The sequence below is a fragment of the Xiphias gladius genome, chromosome 21, assembly GCF_016859285.1.
Source record: "Xiphias gladius isolate SHS-SW01 ecotype Sanya breed wild chromosome 21, ASM1685928v1, whole genome shotgun sequence".
Lineage (NCBI taxonomy): Eukaryota > Metazoa > Chordata > Actinopteri > Istiophoriformes > Xiphiidae > Xiphias > Xiphias gladius.
Window position 1 is genome coordinate 171,824 of NC_053420.1, and position 14,573 is coordinate 186,396.

A 14,573-nucleotide genomic window follows, 5' to 3' on the forward strand; every position below is an offset into this window, starting at 1 on the left:
GAAAGTCACGTTACAAAAGTAAGAAAAGTTAATTATTTTATAAAGTTAATTTGACAGAATATCATGACACTCATAAATAAAATAAATAACAAACCTACTCTGTAAAAACAAAAACAAAAAACACCCGATATTAATCTAAATAAACGGTGACTTGCCCTTCAAGTAGAAACTGCTTTAATAACATATAAACCTCACTTCAGTAGTTTGTCAGTTCAGAGCCTCATAACTCGTAACTTCACCCCCAGCGCTGAGCCTGACTCCACCCAGTCCAGAATCCCCTGACATAGACATTAGAGGAGGACCATCGTGGTCCCGAGCTGGATCAGTTCGAGCCGTTGGCTCCAGACCCAGTAAGGCCCGAAGCCAGAGGTCTCGGAGCTGAGCGTGTAGGTAGAGTAGCTCTCTCTAAAAAAATAAATTAAAAGAAAATGCAGATTGCAGCGTGTTGCTATCGAGAGACCTGCTGCCATCCGCATCCACTGCTGAGCCAGATGAGGGTCTGATTTATAACAGATGTTATAAATAGTCAGACACTCAACATAATTAAACTCAAATGTAATTGATATTTGGTCTCACTCAGCAGCAGCAGCTTTGATGGACTTATTTACCTCTCTACTTTATTTCTGTTGTTTAAAAACAAACTTTCTACAGCATTGTAACATTTCACTTTAACTAAAAATTTGACCCATTAAATAAAGAGTGTCACTGTCTTTGTGTTGAATTAAGAACTTTATTGATACAGCGAGGTGAACAAACATAAAAATATTGTACAAACACAGAAGACAGACAGACAGAAGAAGAATGAAACGTGGAGCTGCTTCACTTCTGGAAGGTCGAGTGTAGATGAGCTTTAAAGGCTGAAAGAGAGACACAGCATTAGAACTGCAACTCCCATCAGCCCCTGCTACCTGTCTGAGCTGACCTCACATCTGTTGTTCGGTGTGCAGGAGATGTTACAACATTCAGCCATGTAGGAAAACGACAGGCAGTAAACAAATCAATTAGCTGATCCATAATCAATAACCGATGATCGAGCAGATGATGGATCAATGTTTTAACTGTATCTGTTTTTCAGAGTGTAGAAACTGGACCCTGAGGACTGTTTGATTGTTTAGTGACTGTGCAATTGAAAAATTAGCAGATCAATAAACAATAACTGATCAATAAGAGTTCTACGACTTAACTGCGATCATTTCAGTGACTGAAATGAAACCATGTGAGAGGTTTGAAGGTGAAACGTCTCGGGGTGAACTCGACGAGAGGTTGAGCTAGACGCAGGTTTTTTGTCACATGGACACATGGTTTAGTCTTCAGCAGCCGACTGATTTATGAGCTCATCCTGTATTTTAATCTGTGAAGTAACTGCAGCAGTCAGAGAAATGCAACGCAGCAAAACGTCCAATTCTTCTCTCTGAAATGTGACGCAGTACAAGTAATATACCGTGGAAATACGCACATAAAGTACTATAAAATTGTACCCAAGTACAGTACTGTACTAAGTACAGTGAGTAAATGTACTTAAGGTATTTTCCACTTCTGGTTTGATCAAAAAGTTGAACCTCTTTTGTCCTTTCATTCAAACAGCAGCTCAAGAATATAAACTATTTCCTGAGTGAGCTCAGTCCAGGATGGATTATTTTAGCTGGACTACTGGGACTTAATATGTACAAATTTAATGTTTCCATAGATTTCACAAACATTATTATTATTATTATTATTGTTGTTGCTGTGGGAGCTGGTGTTTCGTGGTTCTTTTTGCACTTCGTTTTTTTTTAAGTGCTGCAGGGTGTGTAGTGTTTTAGGTTCATTTTTTATACACATGCATCCTTTGTGGGGAATCAGCCTGTTGACGTTTACATCATTTGGAACAAACCGTAAACTGGACTTTACACTACAAACCATCACTGCTGTCTCATATCCAACGTGTCCGGGCTCTAATTTAAAATCCGTATCATCTAACTATTACTACATGAAGGCAGCAGCTGCTGTGTTATCCATCTGCAGAGTTTAAATGTTTCTCACCTTCCTGATCCTCCCAGAGTTCAGCTGCAGCCGTGTTCAGAGGACTCTCATTGTTTGGCTCTAAAAAGGAAACAAACACCATCAGTCTGCAACAGTCTGTTCTCTGGCTTTGATAAACTTTAGAAATATGCACCATCAGCATTTAAAGAACAAATTATAGTTGTGTAAACAAAGTGAGATGCTCTCCTCATTGTGTCTGATTCAGATGTTTAAAGAAAAAAAAAAAAAAAAAACCCTCTTATTCCAATAAGAAAATCCGAAGTCTTTTTGCAACTTAGATATAAAACATCCTGTGAAGAGTGGATTTTATTGTGATTTAAAGGGTCAGAAGATAAAAAGGTCAACGGTCTAACAGGAGATCATGGAGGGGATGAACTGATGGACTGAATCAAAAACCGTCTCAGTCATGTTGATATGATTCGGTGTGACGTCCACTTCCTGAGGACGTCCCTCCAGAATAAAGCTCCAGAAGTCCACTTAGAAATCAGAGGAAAAAGAGGCTGCAGAACTTCATTCAGAATCTTCCTGTTTTTAAGTTTCCTTCAGTATCACAGTGATCCAGTGACAGTTGTCTGAACGTCCACGGCTACGCTGAGAACAGGAGCTGATCACAGCTGGTTCAGCAGCTTTTACTGGGACAGTCTGACTGAAGGGAAACAGATACAGACTAAAATCATGGGGTTCAGACTTTGAAAACCTCTGTGGCTAATTCTGACATTCTGATATAGATAGATAGATAGATAGATAAAGATAGAGAGAGAGAGAGAGAGAGAGAGATAAAATCTATCTATCTATCTATCTATCTATCTATCTATCTATCTATCTATATCAGATATAGATAGATATGTGTATGTGTGTGTGTGTGCAGGGATCTGCAGGTGTCAAGCTGCAGATCCCTGTTTCCTACAACTACAGAAGCATTTACTAAACTGTCTCGCAGCTGCAGGTTACAGTGATCTGTGGCTGGATTTATAAAACTGGAGGTGGATGCCTTAAACACTTTGCTGCGCTGTCAGAATCTGGACCGACCAGAGGAGGCACGGGGACATTGAATCTTATCTATAGGTTATAGACACGTACACAGCTGACGAAATCACATACTCAACATCTAAAAAATATAATAAACACTGTGTTTAACTCCAAAATCCTGCATACAGGTGTCTGTCTAGTTTTCAGAGCTGATTATTGCAGGTGGTGTCAGGTGTGGTGGAGAGGGCCGAGCCGTCTCCTGACAGAACAGTCGTGTTCACTGAATGGACGATGATGATTGATGATTATTTCATCAGTCAACGTGGTTCTGATGCAATGAAATCAGGTGTCTGAACTAGTTAGTGTTAAGTGGTTGAACTGGTTACCTCCCAGCAGGCTCTGGATGGACAGCAGGATGGAGCGGACGTCATAGAGCGCCGACCACTTGTCCTTCAGGATGTCGAGACAGATGAATCCCTGCTCGTCCACGTTGGGATGAAAACACAGAGTGACGAACTTCACGCGAGGAGCCTGATATGGATAACCGGCAGGAAAGTCCAGAGATAGCCGGTACCTGAGACCCTCATACACCTGAGAGAGACAGACAGGTAAACAAACTACCACCTGACATGTACGGTGGACATGTTTGGGGTTTTTGCTTCCCCTGAGCTTGCCTGATTTGGCAGTGTTTCCTCCACAGACTAGTAATAGTGCAGCTCTGACGTTACATATAAGTGACATATTGATTATTAATCACTGCTGTGCGTGAACATACCGTCCCCTGAGCTCCGTCGATGGTTCCAATCCATTTGAAGAGATTATCTGATTCTGGAAAGGCTGAGATCCCCTTATCACCTGACATCTGCGACAGACAGAGAGACAGGTCACATGATGTCATCAGACAGAGAGACAGGTGACTTGTCATCACTGCATCATCACCGCAGGTGTGTTAGGACAGTAGTCAGGTTTCATCCAGATGTAGCCCAGATTTTAACTGAGTTTCCAGAAAATCTGAGTAAAACCTGAGTGAAGTCTGGTCTCCCTCCACTGCTGCTGAACACATGAGCTGCTGACAGCTGGGGCTGGGCTGCTCTCCAGTCACTGCTCCACAGAACCACAGAAGAAGAGGAGACGGAGAGAGAAAAAGAGCTCTGTAAATTTTCATAAATAAGGTGAATGGAAACTGCCTACTGATGACTGGACTACTACTGAAAAAAAGAAGAGTGACTTGTTTCAATCAGAACACAGACTAGTACTAAAAAAAATTAGTGTGTGACACTAATGAACCTCTCAAACTCTTCTCTCTCTCTCGCTCGTGTAATGTAAAAAAATTTTTGTTTGTTTTGTAAACAATCAACCAAACAAACAACACAAAATGCAACTTCAAACTTCTCTATTCAACCAAAGGCTGTTCATGAGTGACCAACATCCCACTCTACCTGTGGACTGTGTTATTTTAGTTCAGAGTGGTGACTCTTCTGTGTGTTTACGATCTGTGGCGTCACCGAGGTGCCATTTTGGAAGTACTGTTGCAGTGACGGGTATAGTGAAAGTAGCAGCAATGAACTTGCATTACTTTCATACTCCTTTGTGGCAGAGAAAGCAGTAAAACTGGAGAAGCAGAAGCAAAGTGACAGGATACCATACCGAGACAAACGCAGCAAGGATCCCAGGGACTGTTATTTTTGACAGATTGTCATTATTATAAAACATTGATCCATACGACCTGACCTCAAAAAGTTGGAGTCCTGACCCCACATTGCTGCCTCCAACCTCGTACTTGTTTATTACCAACCATCTTGTTTACGGTATAAGTGATAAGTATTCCTGCGAACAGTTCCGAAATTATTAATCCCTCGAAGCCCATGCACATTTCACCAATGGCTGGGAGCAGGGTTTGTTTACACGTGCAACACAGGCCTAACACCAAAGGTGAGCTGGCTGTAATCACGGAACCTTGTGCTTAGCATAGCAGCCTTCACTGGCATTCAATTTTCCTCCCAATAAAGCAGGACATTACAAATATATGACAAATTTAGGCTATAATGATGACGGTAGTCATGTAATCTTGTATATCATCAGGGCCTGATTAAGGCTTGTTTGTTTTGCTCATTTAAAACATGAACACATCACCACAATGATAAAAAAGGAAGTAAAAATGATCAAATCCTTCCCCTTATTCATTCAACATCATAACTTAATTGCATCATCATTACACAACCCATCGCCTGAAGTAATTTCACAGATGCAACGAAGCAAACGAAAAGCGAACAAAAAGAAAATGCTCCAAGTTGACTACAGAACGGCCTTGACCACAAAATGCCTCCAAAATAGCTTTGGTTTCACGTCATCTGTCAAAGACCAATAGGGCCGACCCGAACACCATTTCTGGGGCTTATAAACTTCAGTGAGAATGACCCCTGAATATTCAAAGCTTCAACCAGGGCTGGGAGGACAGACTTCAACGTTACACTTTGTTAACATGCATGTCACACTAACGTCAACCATAATAGAAAAAAGAAAATCCTGCAAGACAGCTGAGCTGTTGCTGACCGTTTTCCTGTGATTTGCCAAACTCGTTTTAGATTTGTGATATGCCAGTTTCCTCTGGCACATCTGCCACTTGAAGTCGAGTGCCAGATATCCCAAATCATTTTTGCAAATATAGGAGTTATTCCAGATGCTTGACTTTTTCCACATCTTGCCGGTGACATGGTCAGGTGTCACTTTCCCAGGGTCAGTCTCAGTAATGTTAGACAAGAGCTGAGACGCACAAAACTATCACTAAGATTAACAGTCATTGTGTGAGAAGAATTAATAATAATTAATGCTGAAGCATCATGAATAATGTTGGATTACTGTCTCGGATTCCATGGGCTATTTGGGTTTTTTGAGGTAATGCACATGTAATAACAATAATAATAATAATAAAACCCTGCAGCATTCGAATGCTGATTTGGACGTAGATTGCCATGACAACGGTTGAAGACTTCGAGGCATTCGGGTCAGCCCTAGCAGAGAGGTATGCAGAAATACTGTAGTGTCCTGGAGGGACCCGAGTCTCATGCGAACCAACAGTCCAATATGAATATGTCCAACGTGGGTTGAACATGTGTCACCAGACCTACGTTATACAGCATCTGTTGTCTAAAAGCTGTGTACGTGGATCCGAAGGGGCTGGTTTCAATAGGTGGATTTTACTTGGATTAAATGCTAATCAATCCCCATCACTACACGAGACCCACATGCAAGTGATGTCCAGCCCAGTGGTTTAAACTGAATGGAGACATAGTCCCTGTAAATAAACAGAAATAAAAGATGAACTCACCATCAGAGTCATGAGCTCCTGTTGCAGCCTGCAGACACAGACACATGTTAAACATCTGTAGATCGACTTCAGTTCCACATCTGTCGTAGCACACATCGTCACATTTCTCTAACGTTTACTCATGTATATGGAACATGGAGACACCTGCAGCAGTTTCTCAATAAAAAACTGCTGCAGGGGAAATAAATAGATGGGCAACTACTTTGATAATCAAATAATCGTTTCATTAATTTGCTGGTTAATCAGCTTCTCAAGTGATAATCTGCTGCTTTTCTGTCATATGCTGTATGACAGTTTCAATGTCCAGGAGCATATCTAATGTATATGTAGATGGAGCAGAGGCTTGACTTGGTTAAATTACTGGACTGCCATATGTTGCTTTGTACCTGAATGTCTAAACAGTGCATTTTATGTACTATACAGACACATTAAAGCCAGTAAAACTTCTGAACACACCTTCCTCCGTTTCTCAGCAGATCTGAGATTTTCTCAGTTATAGAACTTCTCGGTGAGTAACAAGAAAACCCCATGTCTCCTCCTGCAAGCATTTTAAATGACTGGACAGGTGATCTTGCAGCTGCTGTCATTAACCTGGGTGTGCGTTTACTTTGCTATAAAATAGCAAATGCTGATGGTCAATAGTGTGTTTTATGAGCTATGATCAGACTATATCCCGGTTCAGTGTCTGACAACAGAAACATGTAAATAAGGATAACTTTATGCTGAATTCAGATGCATTAAAACACAGTGGTAATGACAGAGTGGGAGGAGACTGAACACAGCTTTAACTCTGCAGACGATCAACAGTTGTGTTGCTTCTTAGCTGATGACGACAAAGAGAAAGACATACAGCAGCAACACTCTCTCTCTCTCTACCTGTTGAAAATTTAGTTCAAGATTCCATGATTCCTATAAAAAAAAAAATTTAATTTAATTAAAAAAAAAAAAAAAAAAACTTTACAATTTATTTGTTCTATGCTTTAATTTCAGAAACACTGAAAAATTACAATTTCAGCAAGAATCGGAAAAAAACTGAGGTGTTCTATAACTTTGGACCAGTAGTGTATGTGGAGAATTATACGTTTTGTTCTTCAGGCTCCGAGCTTCAGCACATTTAATTGAAAATAAAATAGTGGATATTACATTAAAAGAGCCAAGTCTATGGGTTTAATTTGAGCAGGTTTACATCAATATAGAAAGAACTGTGTGGGGGATATAGCCATAAACACACAGTGCTCAAATTTTAGGGGTACAAAAGTAATTGGACACATGGTTACTAAAATGTTTTTTTTGGGAAGCTGGGAGTCATTTTAATGTTAGTTCATGCACAAAGAGCTCAGACGTAGCTCAGAGATGACTGAGAGCTGAGAGTTTAGATTGAGTTGGAGCTGTCTGTCAATATCAGGGGTGACGAGGTGACCATGCAAGAATATAATTATGAGTCTCCAAAAAAGCAGGGGCTCACAGGAAATCTAGAAAATGAGCTGGTAGACCAAGGATCACCAGTCCTGTGGATGCGCTGAAAATCATTTGCTTGGTGAAGAAAAACCCATTTATGACTGCACAGCAAGTCAAGAACGCTCTCCAGGATGTCGGCGTACACGTTTCTTTGTCAACAATCAGGAGAAGACTTCATGGCGAGAACTTCAGAGGATTCGCCAAAAGATGCAAACCCCTGGTAGACCTCAAAAACAAAGACCAGGCTGCAGTTCACAAAAACACAAGAAACTGATAGAATTCTGGAGCAAAGTTCTATGGACTGATGAAACAAAAATTAACATTTGTTGAGATGATGGAAAGAGGAAAGTGTGGGGAAACAAGGAAACAACTCTTGACCCAAAGCCACCATGTCATCTGTCAAACACTGTGGTGGTGGTGGTGTTGTTGTTATGGCTCGGGCATGTATGGCTCCAATTGAACTGACACGCTGGCATTTATTGACGATTTCACTGCTGATGGACGCAACAGGATGAATGCAGACATTTACAGGAGCATCATGTGCTCAGATTCATTCAAATGCCTCAAAACTCACTGGACAACGTTTCATCATCCAAAGCAACCACAGAGCTTTTCAGGCTGAAGAGATGGAAGATCCTTGACTGGCCAAGTCAGTCACCTGATCTCGGTCCGACCGAGCCGCAGTCTGCTTGATGAAGACCAGACTAAAGGCAGAGAGACCCCCCCCCCCAACAACAAGAGCTGAAGGAGGCTGCAGTCAAGCTCTGTGAGAGCATCACCAGGGAAGATACAAAGAGTCTGCTCATGTCTGTGGGTCAAAGTATTCAGGCAGTCGCGGACTGCAAAGGATTTTACACTAAATATTAAATACCGAATGATGATTTTGTTTCATGAATATCTGCCCAGTTACTTTTAAACCTCTGTGTGTTTAAATGGCCATATCTCCCACAAAGCTCTTTCTATATTGATGTAAACCTGCTCACATTAAAGCTGTCCAAGCACTTGTGGTCTGGACTGCGTAATCAGTGAACTTTAACAACAAACTAATTCACCAGTGAAATCCACATCCCAAGTGTTGTCCAGTCTGGAGGATCATGTCAGATCCTGAGTTATCCCACAGGACATGTGACATCTTTTTTTCATCGGGATAACAGACACTGATGAGACAACACACACTGGATCTGGACTGAGACCTGTTAACAGACTACAGTCGGTACAGTACCAACAGGGCAGACTGACAGGACCGGTCGGTTGTCTCGCTCACCGTTTGTACACCGAGCTTCTGGCCGCGCTTCCGCCGCTTTCGCTGCCCTTCAGAGCGGCTGTGGAAGAAGCTGCAGCCGCTGCGGGATCCATGTTCTGGGAAGCCATGAGTGCAAACGGACCGATTACTGCTGGACACAGAAAGAGACAGACAGACCGCGTCACAGCGGGACAGACACCGACACACAGCTCTCTCACGCGGATACATTCCTCAGATTCTGTCGTTAAGTTCAGCAGTAGCTAAACATTAGCTACCGGGTGTAGCACTGAAGAATAATCACCGGTGAAACTATCAGCTACACATTCCGGTGTCTGTTAACGTGGTTAAGAAAAACAGTCCATTACCCGGTAAAGTCGGTGCGTTAGCAGCTGTCTGTTTTTGCCCCGGTGGTTTTAGCTTCATGCTAACGACGCTAGCTCATCCGGCTAAGTAAAAGTTAGCTCCGCTGTTAGCCTGTTTACTAACGATGCCGCATAGCGACCAAAAAGCCCGGTGCTGCAGGTCCACAAGTACACACCGCAGAAATGTACCAGGTTTATAAATCAGGTGTAACACCTACCTGCGGGACACGCTGTGTATCGGGGTGTTAGTGGCTGGAGCTACCGTCTGCCTGATTCAAACTGAACACACTCCCGGCCCCCGGTTTAAACCGACGCTCCTTCACACACACAGCCAATCAGCGCCAGACTTTCAAAAACAAACCACCTCCTGCTGACCAATGAGAAGGGCGAACACGTAGGGGACAGCGCTGTGATTGGGCAGGAGGAACTTGCGGAACGTGACGAAACTGACCGTACTACGTTTAATGTCGACGTCACAGAGTGGAACCAAACGATCGAAAAATAAGTTTGTGATTTTTGTACCGAAAAGATTCACTGATTTCACCTTTTATATTTAATTATATTAACTTATTTTACCTTCTATAATTAGTAACATATTTAATCAATTTTACTAATATTCCCTAATATTTTAAATTTTATAAGCAGTATAGCTAATGGATGCATGGATAGATGGATATTCGCTGATTTCACCTTTTATATCTAACTGTCTCTGTTCAATTTTTCTCATCCAACTGACTTCCAACTTTGCAGGTGTGCTGCTTAGGACCCAAGGAAGTGCAGTGTCACATTAACTCTAATGTCATCAGTGACTTCACATAATGTTGCATTTTGAACGGGCACTGCACCAGTTTAACTAAAAATATAGGAATCTCTCTGTCTACCTGTCTGTCCCACAGATATGTTCAACTTTAAACTTTGCAGGTGTGTTGCTGAGGACCCAAGGAAGTGAAGTTTCAATTGTGAAGTTTTCTGGATGAGCAGTTCTCCACAAAGCTTCTACCGCTCAGTGCCCGTCAAGCTGGAGCAGGACCTTTGATGTGCTCTTCTTTTCCCAAATTTGAAATCTGTACACCTTAAACACAATTTATAGTCTGTCTGAATTGCATGTCGGATGGTCAGATAGCTTCAGAGGACTATAAACACATTTGATCTCCGACATGGTCAGAGAGCATTTGTCAAGAAAAGCGACAAACGCCCGCTGTGTGAAAACACCTAAGTGCACTTACAGGTAATTTGTCAGTTTTTGTAGATGGAGCCTGTAGACAGTATGATTTCAATTAAAAACTTAGGGGACATACCATGGGCAGAGACTACATGGACAACTGGCAGTGGGACAGGGCTCTCCTGCCCATCAAGGTTAAAGTCCAGGTCTGACAACACCTTTGTCCCTGAGTAGGACTGTTTGCAGTTCAGGTGGAGTGTGATGGCAATCCTTAATTTCCACTATTCTGGTGTCCTGATGTGCCCTGGGATCTGGCAAAACTAACCTCAATGCTGTCCTGGGAGGAACCGGGGTGGAACTGGGTTTCCATAATTTACCAAGAAGATGCATATTTTTAGATCCCAGTATGGGAAGGCAGAGGCACTAAATCAGGTTTTCCTCCAACAGAGGGACCCTCAGAGATCTGTGTCCTTCCATTCAGCATAACTTCGAATCCCCACGTGTTCACAAGGTATATGGAAACTTATGTCGGAATGGTCTGGTCTGTGCTCGCTCCGAGGACCAATGCTGCAACAGTAGGGCCCAGCTCCTTAGAGCACATAGCGCACCTATGTCTGCACCTCAACAGGTCAAAGAGCAGGCTCCAGTCCCCAGTCCCAGGACTTCTTACACATGTGGTTTGGCACCAGAGCAAAAACCCTCCTGGAAGAGATGTCGCCCTCAGGGCTTGCCTGTCCCAGTTCTGCTTGGGGACCGGGGTAGTCTGTAGACTGTGCGTCTGCTTCTTAGGGTTGATGGAAGCTACAGTGCATGTAGTGACCCGGGTCTTCAGAACATGCATCTAAGGCCGTGCTACAGGTTGAGTCTCAGACTCGACACAGAAGAACCTTTAGACCAGATCGGTGGTAACACTCTGACTGTGTGTGACTCTTCATTGGTGGGAGCATCCAGGCAACTTAACATGGAGCGACGCCCTGGGATCGATTGGGGAGGGACTAAAGTTAGTATGCGAGTCCTCTCTTAGATTGTAACACAGCAGTGAATTAAGTGCTGATGGAATCAGTTCCTTAAATTTATCTACAGCACTGTCAGACATCTAGAAAAGACATTTCTGCCTACTGGTGTGTAGTCCAGTAACAGGAATTCAAAAGTTATTAAATAACGGTCCAATAAAAGAGGATTCTGTGGAAAAACTATTAAATAAGTCAGAATGAGGTCGAGGGTGTGCTTAAAACAGTGAGTGGGTTTATTTACACTCTGAGTGAAGCCAACTGAGTCTAATAATGCAGTTCTAAGGCTCATTATCAACGTCCACATGAATATTAAAATCACCTACTATAACTACTTTATCTTTATTAAGGACTAAACTTGATAAAAACTCTGAGAATCCAGATAAAAATTCAGAGAACGGTTCAGGAGCCAGTACACTATAACAAATAGAATGGGCTTTAAAGTTTTCCATGATGGATGTGTAAGACCAAGAACCAGGGTTTCTAATGAGTTATAACTGAGTCCAGGTTTAGGGTGGATTATTAGGCTTGAGTTAAAAATGGCTGCAGCTCCACCTCCTCGGCCAGTGCCTCAATGTATGTGAGTATTGATATGACTCGGGGGAGTGGATTCATTTAGGCAACATACTCATCGTGACACAGGCAGGTTTCAGTGAGACTAAATATATCGATAGGATGATCAGATATTAGATCATTTACTGATACGGCTTCGGATGGGAGCGATCTAACGTTGAAGAGTCCACATTTAATTCTCCTATTTTGTGGTACTTATGCAGTGGTGGTCTTATTTTGTATTATGCTTCTGTGTACAACTGCTCTTCTGTTTATCTTAGAGATAATTAATTTATGTGGTCGGGGGGAAGACGCAGTCTCTATGGTGGAAGCACAGGGAAGTGTGTAAGACTGAGCTCTGCGCATGCGTAACACAACAGGGCGGTCAACGCACCGCCGTTCCCATTGAATAACAATTTTGCTACGTTTCGTCGGTGCTGACGTTCCCCTGGACTCGGAACTGAGAGAGACCTGGAGAAGCAGGAGCCGGAAGTCGTCTTATTTTGAACTCGTGTTTCCGGTCGGTTTCGCTCGCATCGCGCTCAGAGAAGATGAACGCGCCTCCCGCTTTTGAGTCGTTTCTGCTGTTTGAAGGCGAGAAGAAGATCAGCATCAGCAAGGACACGAAAGTCCCCAACGCCTGTCTGTTCACCCTCAACAAGGAGGACCACACGCTGGGCAACATCATCCGAGCGTAAGAGGCTAAGAGGATGGTTACCAGAGAGCTAGCCGAGAGCTAACATGATGCTAAACACAGCGCTAGCAGGCTAACGGAAGGAGGCGCAGTACAGCAGCTCTTATTGTGAAAGGTCTGAGTTCGGATAAATTGAGTGACCTGGGATTATAACGGACGTCTTTCATTGATCTGACATTTTATAGACAAAACTGTTAATAAAGAAAATAATCGGCAGGTTGGAAAAAAAGTTTAGTTGCAGCCGAAGTATTAAAAATATACTGAACACCACAGCCCGAATGATACTGGATGATTGAGACCAGACTAGATAGGACGTTTGAGAGTTTATTAATTTGTATTAATCTTCATTATACAATTCATAAAACACACTTTTTTTAAAATTATGGTTCCCTTAATTTGGGTTTTTTGAAATAATTTTGACAAAGAAATGTGTTGATTGGACATTCTACAAAAATCAAACTAATAATAAAAATGAAGGCATCTCTACTTTCGGCTGGACAGACTGATCATGTGTGTTTTTCTGTCTGAGTCAGTCAGCTGTTGAAGGATCCTCAGGTTCTGTTTGCTGGTTACAAAGTTCCTCATCCTCTGGAGCACAAGATCGTCATCAGAGTGCAGACCACACCTGACTACAGTCCACAGGTAACACAAACACACCTGACTACAGTCCACAGGTAACACAAACACACCTGACTACAGTCCACAGGCAACACACACACACGCCTGACTACAGTCCACAGGCAACACACACAAACACACACACCTGACTACAGTCCACAGGCAACACACACACACACACACACACCTGACTACAGTCCACAGGCAACACACACACACGCCTGACTACAGTCCACAGGCAACACACACAAACACACACACCTGACTACAGTCCACAGGCAACACACACACACACACACCTGACTACAGTCCACAGGCAACACACACACACACACACACCTGACTACAGTCCACAGGCAACACACACACACGCCTGACTACAGTCCACAGGCAACACACACAAACACACACACCTGACTACAGTCCACAGGCAAAACACACAAACACACACACACCTGACTACAGTCCACAGGCAACACACACAAACACACACACACCTGACTACAGTCCACAGGTAACACACACACCTTGATTACACACAAATTGATCCGTTTAAATTATTAATCTGATACGAATCAATTTAACTGGAGAATGTGACCCCTGAAACTGAACTGAGATCAGCTGGCAGTTTATTCAAGACCATGTCTCACTCTGTTGAGCTATAGAAAAACTGCAGAAAAACCAGAGAATCAGTGGCCCAGTTTGTTTACGTCAGAATCAGTGAAATCAAACAGTCAGATTTCACTAAACTAAAACTGAAAGTCTAAGCAGGCTGAGGAAGCTTTGAGGTGAAACGTCTTCACAGATTTGTCATGTAGGACTGAATTAATCTTTGTTTTTCCTGCTCCAGTTCAGTGCCCTGCAGCTGGTTAACACTGAAGCAGGTGCCAAGGGGCTTTTATTTTGACAGGACGAGATGTTGCTTTGACAGGAGGTGATGTTTTGTTGACAGGAAGCGTTTACAAACGCCATCACAGACCTGATCAGTGAGCTGTCTCTGCTGGAGGAACGCTTCAGAGTCGCCATCAAGGACAAACAGGAAGGGATTGAGTGATGCCCCATCCCTCCTGATGAAGTCACTTCCGGTGTCTATTTGTTTATTTTTACAAATAAAGTCTGGGATGTCACAACCTGCAGGATGTGGTGTGTCACTTG

The 14,573-nt window shown here is 42.8% G+C and overlaps 2 protein-coding genes across 3 annotated transcripts; one reads left to right on the top strand and one right to left on the bottom strand.

Annotated features, from left to right (window-relative positions):
- Window positions 1-710: 710 nt before the first annotated feature.
- Window positions 711-9,705, bottom strand: ube2c (ubiquitin-conjugating enzyme E2C). 2 transcript variants are annotated; one of them, XM_040115605.1, is made up of 7 exons: window positions 9,601-9,705; window positions 9,042-9,168; window positions 6,320-6,347; window positions 3,767-3,853; window positions 3,378-3,582; window positions 2,023-2,082; window positions 711-857 (listed from the first exon to the last, which is right to left on the bottom strand). In XM_040115605.1, exons 2-7 carry the CDS (start codon window positions 9,146-9,148, stop codon window positions 820-822), a joined length of 525 nt encoding a protein of 174 aa, XP_039971539.1. In that variant the 5' UTR covers window positions 9,149-9,168; window positions 9,601-9,705; the 3' UTR covers window positions 711-819. The 2 variants fall into 2 exon arrangements, with proteins under 2 accessions (XP_039971539.1, XP_039971538.1); XM_040115604.1 differs by having other exon boundaries at window positions 9,042-9,171; window positions 9,601-9,701.
- A 2,786-nt stretch (window positions 9,706-12,491) lies between these two features.
- polr2j (RNA polymerase II subunit J) lies at window positions 12,492-14,552 on the top strand. The gene is made up of 3 exons (XM_040115614.1): window positions 12,492-12,800; window positions 13,334-13,442; window positions 14,371-14,552. Exons 1-3 carry the CDS (start codon window positions 12,658-12,660, stop codon window positions 14,470-14,472), a joined length of 354 nt encoding a protein of 117 aa, XP_039971548.1. The 5' UTR covers window positions 12,492-12,657; the 3' UTR covers window positions 14,473-14,552.
- The last annotated feature ends 21 nt before the right edge of the window (window positions 14,553-14,573 follow it).